The sequence below is a fragment of the Vanellus vanellus genome (genome assembly GCF_965231255.1).
Source record: "Vanellus vanellus genome assembly, chromosome: 14".
NCBI lineage: Eukaryota > Metazoa > Chordata > Aves > Charadriiformes > Charadriidae > Vanellus > Vanellus vanellus.
In genome coordinates this window covers 8,648,967-8,662,647 of record NC_138919.1, presented here as the reverse complement: position 1 = coordinate 8,662,647, position 13,681 = coordinate 8,648,967, and the positions used below count along the sequence as shown (strand labels likewise).

General features: G+C 38.2%; 1 protein-coding gene across 1 annotated transcript in view; it reads right to left on the bottom strand.

Annotated features, from left to right (window-relative positions):
* CPPED1 (calcineurin like phosphoesterase domain containing 1) overlaps positions 1-13,681 on the bottom strand; it is a 49,598-nt gene that overhangs the window by 16,652 nt on the left and 19,265 nt on the right. The window contains exon 3 of the mRNA XM_082490484.1: positions 2,004-2,426. Coding sequence (XP_082346610.1) covers positions 2,004-2,426 — 423 coding nt within the window. The remainder of the gene's footprint in view (positions 1-2,003; positions 2,427-13,681) is intronic.

Below are 13,681 nucleotides of genomic sequence, written 5' to 3'. Positions count from 1 at the left end.
GGCAACAATGATTGTTATCGACTGTTTGAAGAACCCACAACAATTTATTGTTGTTTAGACAATTATTCTATTACCCGATGACCTCTCCTCACCTGGGAAGGGGAATCAGGGAAAAACAAGGAAACACAGAGGTTAAAATACAAACAGCTTTTATAGAATAATACTAAATAACTAAAATTAATAATACTAAGGAACCAATATTGATCCTGATACCAATATAAAATATACAAGGATTATAATCAGCCAATTATATCAGTATGAAACTCTGCACTCCCAGCAGTGGACAGCGAATGTCAGAGTCTGCGAGCGCTACAGCTTCGGGAGGAAGGGAAGGCCTCAGGGGCCGGTGTCGGGGCAAGAAGTTCTCAGGATGGCAGCCATCACAGAACAGAAAACTCCTCAGCAAAATTTCTAATTTATATTGAATGGGATGTTCATGGTATGAAATAATCCTGTTGGCCGGCTTGGGTCAAGTGCCTGGGTCTCACCTCTCATCCCCACACCTGGCAAGCTGAAAAACACCGAGACCTTGAAACCCACGTACCATAGCTGGCTATAAAGTAAATATTTTCATAAATTCAGACACTAGAGTCTTCTAAAAATGCAGTTTTCCCTAGAAGAAACCTCACTGAAAAAGGAAATTACTGAAAGAGAAATTAATCCTATGTTGCTCAAACCAAGACAACGATAAATGTTACAATGTTAACATTTTGCATAATCTTGTTTACCTCTTGATTCATTATATTCCCAGTACTGTGTTACCAAATGTTAGTAAACCACCTGGATGACAGAAAACTCTAGAACAGAACTGCTTTGTTTTCCACATTAATGCTTATTTACTGGAATACACCTGTATGGCAATGTCCTTCTGCTAACGTGCTCTCCAACGAACTAGGATGTGGTTTTAGCCAACAGTACATAAGCAGTCATTTAGCTGCCCAACTTTCCAATAGCAATACTTTCCACTATATTAACACTAGCCCCCAAATTAAAAAAGATATTATGAGGTATTCTCAGCATGTCTCCTTATGGGAAAAAAACCTCACTTGCAAGTCTGGACTCTGCAAATATATCAGTCCCCTGGAGAGCCCTCAAATAGCTGTGAATTTTGGCCCCACTGATTGGAAACAGTAGGAGATTCGGAGCTTGGAAATTAGGCTGCTTTTGGATGAGTCCAGGCTTAACAATTATACGGTAAATTAGGAACAGTATCATAAACAATTTGCATTGTTCAGTAATCCAAATAACGTGCGCTCTTACAGATGGAGAAAATGACACTCCTATGACAGGCTGGCAGGAAATTTTGAGGGAGTAGTACACCCCAGGAACCTGAAGGCAATTAACAGGAAACACCAGGAGCAGTATGGAGGAGTAGCTACCTACTGTGTCTGTCTCCAGGGCGTTCAAGTATCAGCAAACAAAGCTAAGGGATTTGGTACAATAGACTTGTTCAGTGCATGGTCCACCCGCCCTTCATCCCGGAAATGGCCCTGATTAGTAATGGATAATGCATTGATCTTAGCAGAGCAGGACTCTCTTTAACACTGAATAAATCTGGAGTGCATTACGCCCTTGGTTTAAAATTGGCTCAGTGTGGGAGAAAACCTCCAAGGTAATTCTGAATTCTGTTTCCATGTTTTATGTAAAACATAAATTCTGTACTTTTCTCCTATGGTAATACCTGATCTTCCTCTCCTTAGGTGAGAAAAACTCGGGTTGTCTTATATCTACCAGTATTCGCAAAATGGAATCCTTGCTATTTATTTTAAAGAGTTTTTCACTTTTAGTTTTTTATTTTTCACTTAAAGTAAACATTTTTTGGGGTACTTTTTACAGGTGGTTATTCAGTTGATAATTTTGACCTATGGGGAACAATGAGGTTTATAAGCAATATCTAAAATTCCTTAAAAACAGTAACATTTAAGTTAAATGTATGTTGTCTGGCAGCATAGCCATTAAAAATTTGAAACAAAAAGTCAAAAGAGGAAAATCTGAGAAAATACCTGCTTTATGAAACTTCTCCATTATCTCTTGACGAACTGATTTTTCCAAGTTGAAATAATCGTGGTCTTCATCAGGTCTTCTCAGAAACAGAGGGATATGTTGAAATACTATTATATGTTTGCATTTATGTTTTTCAGCAACAGCTAGTTGCTCATTGAGCCACACATCCTGGGTTTGCTTTAACTCGGGGCATTTGGAAGAATCAAAGTATAACTGAGAATTCAGCACAAGAAAGAAAACACCTCCAACCCAAAAGCTGAAGTAGTCATCTCCCCAGTTCTTGCAATAATTATCTATTGTTTCTCTTGTTGGAGTATTGCCAATATCATGATTTCCACTGACGAATACCAATGGGATATCCTGGTCAGTGTTCTTCAGAACATTCTTTAAATCTTGCTCTTGGTCCTTTCTCCATTGAGTTCCTACAGAAAAAAAACCCAAACACATTTTAGTGTTTATACTTTTTTTTTTTTTCTATCCTCATTGTTAGCTTTTGTTTATGGAACTATGCACAGTAAGAAAATATTCTATATTAGATGTGATCATATATTATGCAGAGATCTAGAATACATCTTCAGTTTAACACTGTATGTCCACTCAACCCTTTCCTCCCCACATCTTTCCCTCCCTTTTCAAGTTCTCAGCCATTTTCAATAACTTGCTTTATTAAGAAAGGCTCTGGATAGAAACCAACAAATAGCATAGCCGTAGGTGATATAACAGTGTTTTGCATCAAAAAATTTAGCAGGCTGATTCTTTTCATCTATAGACTGATGATGTGGTGAAAAAATGCAGCAACCTTGGATAGTAAAACAACTTTACACAAGGGTAAAAAACGGGTCAACCTTTCGTTTATGTTTTGTGGCTGTGCAAAGGAATTAAAGTTGGGGTTTTTTCATTACAAGAACTACTTTAACAGCAAAAATATAATTAGTGTCTTGTGGTGACTTGTTTATATGATGAGTCTGTTTTAATAATAAGCATGGCATTAATTTCAAAGAAAGGTAATTGTGTACTTTGCTAGTTTTTCCTGCACCTCTGTTTTTATACTAATATGCATACCCAGACAGTTACTCTTCTGTCTGGCTGTCAGAAATTTGTCCTTGTCTAGGACGGTTTATCCAATTGCTAGATTAATTTACAATTCCTGAAAAAAAAAAATTAGAAAGGATTTTTTTTAAAAGCAGTTATTTTATTCTAATGATGACAGAGATTTTTTTAAGTTTTCTAAAGAGCAATCGTTAATCAGAGGCCATTGATATGTTTATTATTCATGAATTAAATTGAACATTTATAAATTGTATTTTGTCCTATAATACATAACATATATCTAACACAGGCCCATTTCACAAATAACAGTTGCATTTTTTTAACCAAGAAGTTGTAACAAGAACTCCGAAATCAGATTTATAACATACATTAGCATACAGCTCTATGCAAATCAAGCATCATGTATTTTTTAAATTGTGTTCTATTTTTGTAACTATACATATATATAATATATAGAAATGTATTAGAGGGGGTCCTGTAATGTAACTATGAGGTAAGAGATTTTTTTCTCCATGTTTCTTCAAACTACTCATGATCAGTATGTTGACAAACACTGACCCTTAGCAACTACTATTAGCGAAAATTTCAATTCCACTTCCATACCGCTATAGATACAGGCTTAAGTACAACCTGCTGTTATTAGAATTCTACAGCTTTAGAACAACACTGGGAAAAAAAAACATATCCATGTTATGCCTAAATTATGTCTATATGTAAAGACAGATGTGAGATTTTATATGTGGTGCATCAAGTCAAAATCCACAACTCTTGTGTTTGACTGCTGTACAGGGTAGAAAGTTATTGTAGCAAAATCTTTGAGTTACTTGAGAAATACTGGGCATATGATACCCAGTGGAGTCTAGAAAGTAGCGGACAGCAGATCAGTTTGTGGGGTACCAGGACCGTGGTCAATTTAGGCTGTCCTTCCAGTTATGGCAATTATCTGTATTAATACTAGAAAGAACAGGGCAGATGACGTCTCATGTTACTTGGAGGAGCTGTATTTTAAAAAATAAAACAAAAAATGTAAATAAACCTGGCATACTGTTGTTCATGGGGTAGGGAATCCAGCTGAGAAAGCTGCTTTTCCTTCCGCTCCCTACCTTCCTATACAAAAAGTTGGAAATTTCAAGCTATAAATATGAAAATGTACAGGGGAGGGGAGTGGGGAAAAGGCGAGGGAGAAGACTCTGTTAAGATATATGTAAACACATTACACCATGTTAATCTCCATGCTATCACTTTGGGAAATTTAGCTAACAGTTCCAGAGTATAAAGACATTTATGCATAAGTTACAGAAATAATTTGTAGAATTATGTATACCTCTTCCCAGTGGTGAAATTCAAGCTCTAGAGACTAACACTTAGATTAGATTTGTCGACAGCAGGGCACTGGTTCCCTCATTTAATGCAGTATTATTTCTATAGCAACAGAGAGATATATTCAGTGTTTTATAGCAGAAAACAGATTGCTCAAAATGGAAAACAAGGTCTCTGCCCAAAGAGTCTAGGAAATCATACTAAGTAAAGATTATTTTAGGACAATTGTATCTTGGCTTGACCTTTCCTTGGTAGAAGGTCAAAGCAACTTCAAAAGATGAGAAGCCCATGGAGATAAAGGTGGGAAAAGGCAGAGTAATGTCTCTGTACTCTTTGGGTGTAGCGCTGGAGAGGAAGGGCTAGGATGTACGCACTAACCATGAGTTGGACCACAGTAGCACACACTGTTTGTGCTACATGGAGCCACTCCACTGAAGGGACCTCCCTCTAAGTTTACAACTGAGGTAAGTAATAGATAAAGAAGATAAAGAAGAAGAGATAGAGAAGTGATAAAGAAAAGAAGGAAGCCATTAGAAAACTACAGTGGTCACTGTAAATATCCCCTTTAAATCTCTACCAGGCACAGAGCCGGTAGAACACTTTTATTTGATGACATTATTTCTTCAGCTTAGACAGAGGTTTGCTGTAGGTGAACAGGAAAAGAATATAATGCCAAGAGGCAGTGTAAAAAAATAGTTTGGAAAGTGTCAGGGTAGATGTAACTGAAATTAATTTCTGTTCTGTTTATCCTGGCATCATGTGCAGTGACATTTTTAAATCCCAGGCTACAATAGTCTGTCTTTATCTTAGGTTCTGTAAATACAGTCTTGCCCTGAGATAAATGACTTCACAAATTAATAGCCCATAAAGGGCAGTTTGGCTTTTATGAAAAACATGGAAGCGAGAACTGTTGGTAGTGCAGTTGCCTACAATTTTCCGCAGCCTCCCAGTCTATCATTTTTCGAAGCTGGGAGACACGAACAGGAGCATAAAGGTGCAATGTCAATGCCTCTGTTACAGTGCATCTTTCTGTTGTATGTTATATCACTATTTGCCTAAACACTTCCAATATTCTTTCCTGCATCGTTTAAAGGAGTCAAGACAACCTGCCTTCACTTACTGAAAGAGCAAATTTCAAGAAAGAAAGTACTTTAAAGTGTTTTTGCTGAAGCTTGCTTCAGTCAGCAGAAGTAGAATTCACAGATTATTCTGCCAAAGAAAGAATCCTTTAGCTACTAATCCACAGTAACAGTTTCCTTTGGTATTCCACAGAATAGAGCACCTCTGTAACCAAGTGTTGGTTTGGTTTTTTTAATGCACTAGCTATAAAATCAACTTCAACTTAAAGCACTGTTTATCCCCAAAACATATCTCTGCCAACTGCAATTTTTGCATCTGAGAAAACTCTTCACTTACAGTAACCTCCACCAACATTGTAACTTTTGCCCCCAAAGTATTGCAAATGAAAAATTAGCAATGAGCGAACAATAGCACCCTGATATGAATTAGGAGATGGAAAGGGGGAGGTTATAATGGTATTATTAGGTGGCACCCCCAGGTGTTTCTGTGCTGGTGTTAGGAGAAGAACTCCAAGTACTTCCCCCCAGGGCAGGAGAAGCCTACCAGCCCCTGCGAGGGGACATGGGTGGGAAAAGCAGGGGTATTGGCCCAGATCTACAATTCGTGTTCATCTTCCACGAGATGGAAATTCTAGTGAGGTAATCCCACTTCTTTTAACAATCTGTCCTGGTCATAAATAAAGCTATTGGTCATAAATTCACAGAGAAAAAGACCATCAGAGGTCAATTACTCAATATTATGTGATGACGCTGCATTTCAGAGAACTTTCTACTCTCCAAAGATCATCTCAGAAGTCACTTTCAGGGATCTGGCTGGCACAAGCTGTCTCTGCCGCAGGGCAGAACTGCTGCAGCCAGACCTGTGATACTGATGTCGCTGCTGTTTCGAAACCTCCTTTTGGAAGTGGGTTTTCTCAGGAGCCAAAACAATGCCTCTTGTTTACCTGTTCTGCAAATCTTGACAGACAGTACTGTGTCATGGTTTGCTACAGCAAAGGCTATAGACATAAAAAAAAATATGTGAACCTAACATCTGGCTTTAAAAGTTTGGCAAGGGGGGCCCTAACTGAGCCAGAGCACATATTAACATCCCCACTGATGCTTTGCAGTAAGTTGTTGTGGTCTCTGTCTCTGCAACATCTTTGCTCAGCTTAGGCTGAGGACCAGGACAGGCACTTTTAGGATGAAGCTACCCAGATGTCTTCAGCCAATTTAACAACATGCAAAAAAGCAGCACCATCATTACCTGGATTTCTAAAATACTTGGTCTCAGCATTTCAATGTATCTTAAGTGTCCCAAACTTCAGAGGAGTTGCAAACACATTCTTTTTAAAGGAACAAAAAAGCACAAATTTTCAGTCGGAAAAAGAAGAAAGTTAAAAAGAGAATTGTTTACTATGAGATTTTATGTGATCAACACTCTTGAAAAGACCTGATGTGACAACTGCAATCTGCCTAACGTTTAACCCGAGAGACTGATTATCAAAGAACAAGTAACAGCTAAATTGTAGATTAAAATACTATACAAAATATCAAATAGAAATAGTAACTAAATCGGATAAAAGCAAAATAAAAATGTCAAAACACAACTGATAAAAATGGAATTTATAAAAACATTGGGCCCGTTCCTTCTGTAATTTATTATGATATCAGAAAAAATACTCTGACGTAAAAGACAAGTAATTATTGTTGGAAACAATCACATGATTCTTATAAACAAACAGAAGACAGATTTGTGCATTTTCCTGGGCCTTACAGTGCATCACAATTGCTTTAATCAAAGAATATAATTATTTTGGGCACTTTTTTGTTTTGTTTTGTTTTTCATCATGACTGTCTGCAGTTGCTCTACTCCTTGTGCATGCCATGTAGAGGAGCTTCCCTAGTAGTATTCCCTAACTTTCTAGACAAGAGAAGAGGGGAATCCCAGGCTGTATTCACAGCATGCTCCTTTTGTAAGCATGTCTACGGAAACAAATTCAACTGCTACTTCTATTCTTCAGTAGGAAAGCAGTCACCTCCTGTTCAAAATAGGATTGCCTTTCATCTGTGCTGTCGTTTTGGATACCTGGCTGTTCTGGTACAACTAAGCTCCTGCATCATCCCTCTCAGCATCTCTCAACTGACCCCCTACCCAGTGACAGCCCCATTGCTGCGCCTGTCACTTGGACGACAGCACAGGCCCAAAATCAATGGTTTCATCAAGATCAGAGTGTATCTTACAGACTACTTCTGCAATTACGTCTTTACTGCATCTAATTTTTACACACTACCATAAATAAAAGTCTGAGTTCTAATCTTGTCACATCTCAAATACTGATATACAGTTTTCTCTGATCTTTGCAAACACAACCCAGCATCCCTTCAAAGCACAGATGCACATAGATCTTTCCCACCCCAAAGCACTGACACTACTCCTAGCCATGCCGCCTTCTTTCCTAACCTTCCCCATCTCACCAATATGGGCGACTCCTCTTTATTGTCATGGCCAAATTCTTCCCCTCTTCTCAGCTGTTTACGTTACCATCCCATAAAAGAAAGGATTCTCTCATTGTCCATGAACACTTAGATCTTTTCTTTCTACGCCAGTGCCTGTCTATTATCACCTTTTCATAGCATCCTAGGAAAAATGAATGTGAAGTGGAGAGCGAGGTGTTTTTTTTTCTATCAGGCCACCCAGTTCACTCTTACTGCTGCCCCTGTTAGTCTGTCCTCTTCATTGTTTCTTGTTTTAAACTTAAAGTTTCCCCTCTAGCATCTGCCATAATGAAGTCATGCAATACACTGCATCATTCCAAATTACACGCAAGAATAAGCTGATCAATTTTAATAAACCCAGTATGGTCATGTTCTGTTTTTCTGGCTTAGTCTGTGCTATAATAGCTAAAACGTCTCCTCTCTCTTCATTAGCCATATATATTTCTAATATTCAAATAGCCTGAAAACAATTTTATGATGTGCAGAAAAAATTTATTACACAGTTTAAAATAATGTAAATATTACCATGTTAACTACTGGACAAACTGACTACTCAGTCTAAGTTATAAAGAACCTCATCTCATTAGTTCCACTGAAAAGCAGGAACTGCAGTACTCATTTGTCTACAGCTGTAAGCAACTGATTTTTTCGGTACATTAGAAACAAGTAATAATCTGTTCTGAGACACAAAACGTGATCACAGTAAAGAATTTCCTTGCACAAAAACACAAATTAAATTTATTTTATAACTTTGGGCTTTGAAACAAGAGGAAAATTTAACTCCGGTTTTAGCTAATATTTAACAAAAGTAATAAAAGTATATGATTTGAGACAATCGTGTAATTAATTACATCTCAAAAATTTTCATATAGAGAGAGTTACTGTCAACAGGATTCCTTAGTTCAGCTGTGGACTGGACTACAGATCATGGTCTTGGTCTAAAATACAAATAAGTATATACTTGCTGAAGATTAAATATTTGGTTCTGACAGCCGTATAGTTTCTCTGCAGTATGAGATCACAGTGTATCGTCAAACATGCACAGAGATTCTCTCGTGCTTCCCTACTCTTGGGCTGATTAGAGAAAATTAAATTTCATACTAAGCAGTTTGGAGGCTTTGAATGCTCCATTAGGTTTTACTAGAATCAGATAATTACTATTAAATGTTTATTTATGCAACCACAGTGACATTTCTTGAAATAGGTATTATTAGATGTTTGACAAATAATGTGCTACTTACCCAAATTCTTAAACATTATTAATTAACATTAGCATAAGAGTTTGGAGAAGAAAATAGCCAAGAATCCTTTTGGTTTGGGCTCCATCCTACTGAGCAAATCAAAGTTTTTGACAGGTTGCAACAGCAAAAGAAATGGCTGCAGTGAGTTTATTTAGATTAAGCTACCTTATTGTCAGGAAATTAGTTCAAACTTAAACACTGCTCATGTTATTTCAGGTGACAGTACAAAAAAAGCCCCACTGATCAGTCAGTGACATAGTTATAAAAAAATGACCTCACATTCAACAAATGAAATTTTTACCTACACCTATATACCTATGTATAATGTATAAACATTTCAAAGCCACTCCTTCTACCTCGACTTAAGAAGTCAATCTGTGCCTTTTCTACTTCGTGCTCTATTATAAATCTCCACTGACAAAGATTCAGAAATTGGGATTTAGCTGACAATTTTGCTGAAACCGCATATGACAGTAGAATACAGCTGCCTCCGCCCCAGCTGTGCTAGGCTGATGGGAGGTAAAAAAGCTACGGGAGTTAAAAAAGCTACACAAACTTGCTTTTGTTAGTAAACCAAGCAGCCAGTTCAAATGGCAAAAAAGAGCAAATATAGTAAAGGTGATGACAGACTTACAGTCATTTTTAAAGCTGGAACCATATTTTAAGATACCATATTTTAACCTGCTCATATGCTCGTTACACGGACAAATCAATCATCTGCATTCATGCTCTATGCCTTCTAGATGGGAAAGGGAATTTATTAAAGAGCTGTTATATTTTTAGTTAAAATTAAAACCTTACAAAATATCTCTTTATATACATGCTTCCCTTAAGCACTAGCAGAGCAGCTTAATTTTATGTGGCAAGTTGCTTTTAAAATTTAGGTTCCTTTCTTTTAGCAAAATGGGTTATTTAACGGTAGTTTAAAAGCAATAATAAGAGCAATTCACAGCCAGATTTACTGCTGTAAAATAATTTTTGGAGAAAGATATTAAGCATTATCAGGCATTTTTTTTTCCTTTGTAGAATATCTTACTAATTTGTTGTATATAACGTTAAGAATTTGTATGGGACCTGACATTTCTCTGTAATTTATTCAGTTCACAAATGTATAAATGGCAGCTTGTGCATTTGCATGCAGATTTCAGCATTACATTCATATCACATCTTGTGTGCAAAACCCACCAGCAGCAAATCTCCAAATCTCCCAACAACCCAGTTATTGAAATGTGAACAAGTTAGTTCATATCTGATGTAATAAGTACAAGTACACCAGTCTGCCTCCTAGAAAGCACATCAGGCTGAATCAACTGCAAAACAACTGCAAATTTACAAGTTTGTACATTAAACGTCTGTGAAATATTTCCTAAGAAGGAAGAACATACACATGCAAATGACCGTAGACTTTACCAAATATAATAAGAGTTCTGAAACTCAGTATTATCCCAATATTCCTTTTTAGCAGATCCACAACCAAAAGACAGGTAGGACTTCCTGGGAGGTACCAACTTCAGCTGTTACTGAAACCAAGTATTTGCTGACCTTTCCCGGTCAAGCCCAGAACTGTTTTTTAAGTAAGAGAATTTAGGTCATTCACAATAGATTTAAAACAATAACGCTTTGAGTAGGAGCATTTGCTATGGTATGTGCCTTCCCCTTGACTTAGAAAACTGAACAAGTTAAAAGATTTTTCTTAGAGTTACCCTTGTGTTCACAATTATATGCTGCAGCCTATGCTTTAAGGTTTAGTATCTATAAAAACTACACTTTTGGAGTGTACACTAATGCACTCAATATTTAACAGAAACAAGAGACAGTAATATTCTGGATTGTGGCAGTTGCACGTGAAATTTGGGCACAGGAAGGAGGCTCAAGATAATCCAGTTCTTAACTCTCTCAGGAGAGAGGATGCCTTCATTTTACAGTGATTATAAACAGAAATGAAGCCATACCGCTGTCTGGACACCAGAGCCATCAGCTCTGAAGCTGTCTATTCCGAACATAAGTAACTTTGCTCTCTACAGCGTACATGTCAGAACTTATAAGAGGTACTGATTGTATAAAAGCCAGCATGCCCAGTTCGTCTTGTATCCTGATCATCAAATTGTCAAGCAGAAGTCAAATGGAGAAGTGCTGGTTTGAAAATCGTGTCCCTTAATTGCTGCTTAAATATGAACTCAAGAGTCCCAATATTTGGCACCCGCTTTTAAAAATCTTGGTGCATATAATCGCCTGTATTATTTTATGAAAAAAAAAAAAAAACAACCCACCCTTTGCACGGGATAGGGTACATAATTTTGAGGCGACACATAGCCAGCAGTTTTGCTTTTCACGTAAAGCACGTAGTGGTGCCCAAAATTTTAATTATTCAAATTGTACTGAGATGCTTTATTGAGGCTTTACAGAGGAGTTAGAGTGTTAGTGAAAAGTGCAGAATCTATGGGGGGAAAAACATGCACCAGAGATGCATACACACACAGAGAGGACTGTATGCAGTCATGGGGAGTCGGCTGGCAGGTAAGAAGGCCCCAGAAGAGCTGTGATCCCTGGAAGCAACAGGCAGACAGCAGGACAGCCACACATCCCAGCCAGGCAGGCAGGGGCCCAGGATGCTTGAAGCAGAGAAGGAGAGCAGGCAAAGGGAGAGAGAAATAGGGAGGGACACTGAAGCAGCCAGTGCACTTGCATCTCCAACAATCTCACAGTGATTCTGTTACAGTGACATCTCCCTCCCAGCTTCGTGACCTTGTCTTTTTACAGGATACCAGACTTTCTACGTAGTCAATACCTTTTCACCACTGCATGTGGCATGGTGCTCAAGGGCACTGCTTTCCCTAGCTGCAGCAGGTGCCCTGCCCTGCAATTTGGCTGCTTTTTTCCCCCATTATGCTGAAAGCAGTCTTTTTCCAGCTCCCAAGGCTGCACTGCCTCGATGACCAGTAACAGACCATCAATGAACTGCTTATAGTTTGGGGACCTCTGTTTTCAGCTTGCCTTTCTATTGTCAAGGCCTTTCCCGCCAGTCCATGTTTAAACTGTTCGCAGTAACAACACACACCTGGTCCCAAGCTCCAGTTCGCACAGCAAGTTCCCATAACAAGCTGACAACAAGCCCTACAGGCAGGACTGCGGCATCGCAAAGTCAGCCCAAAGCACACTAGCTGGTGGCCTATAGGTAGCAATGGCAATACTCTTCTGACTGTGCTCCTGGGCAACAATGGAATTCCCACCTATACGTGACCATTCCATAATTGCCCAGGATAATTAACATCCCATCTTTAACTTGGGAGGTCCTGAGCAACAGGAAAGTATGAAATGGCATTCCCAAAGGATTAGGGGTTTGCCATGGGTTTTAAATTGACACTGACCAATTTACACCTGTAACTGGCTGTAACGCACCCATGGAACAGACTACGGAAAACTGTACCTATAGGTACCATCTCTCTGCAGAAGATTGGTGCACGTCACAATTCACTTTCTCCATCACGATCAGCAGACAGTTGTTCCCTCCTGTTGAGCCTATAAAGTTGTATTACAAACATAAGACTATGTATCTTCTATGTTGCCTCAGCATATGGATCTCTGTAGGATTAAACAGCAGTTGTTGCTACACTGCTATTCTTTTTAGCACATTTAAATTTTACAGACAGACATGGAAAAAAATGATGTAGCTGCCTCAACTGCAATTTAGACATCGAGACTTTAACAATCTCCTTTAGCTGCAGCCTAACGCCGTCCAGCTCCATAGGTGTACCCCTACTTTCTGTCTCAAAGTTCTTCTGACACTTTTTGTTGTGCTCACAGCCTGAAACATACATTAGTAAAACCATAAAAATATGGTAAAAACAGTAAAAACAAAAATATGTAACAGACACAATCCTGGAAGATCTTACAATCCAACTATGGCTCCATAGAAAGAGCAAGAGACACAGACAGCAAGCACACCAAGGAGAAGTAAGAAAACATTATCAAATATGACTGCAGCTCCATAAAGCTGACTGAAACAATTAATCAGATATTTTAACTTGTTCCATTTACAAAAGAGACACTTATAAAAGCATGTACGTTTTATCATGCTGTAAGGTACCAATATTCTGACCAACTCCATGCTGTTACCCTACCATAGAGAACTGTCCAGGCTTTGATTCACATTGGTGGGTTAAACTAAAGCTATCCAACTATCTAAAAAGTTGGACAAAATTGAGAACTATCCAGTAATAGCCTCTGTAGACAAGCAATTTTAAACATTGTATGATTAGTTTTGTTGAACAACACAGTTAAGTTTTAGATAATGGACTAGTTCATAACATCCCCCTGCACACGTTTCCATGCAATGTCATGGTTGGTAACAACCCCCTCTGTTTTCTTCTGCTGTACCATGCAGTCTAGGACAGTTTTGTTTGAACTCAACAGCTTCAGTTTAACTCTCTCCAACCCCTCTCTGTTCCTTAAGGTGCAAGCAGTTTGTGTCTGAAAAAAAAAATAATCAATTTATGCCATTTTTACTGC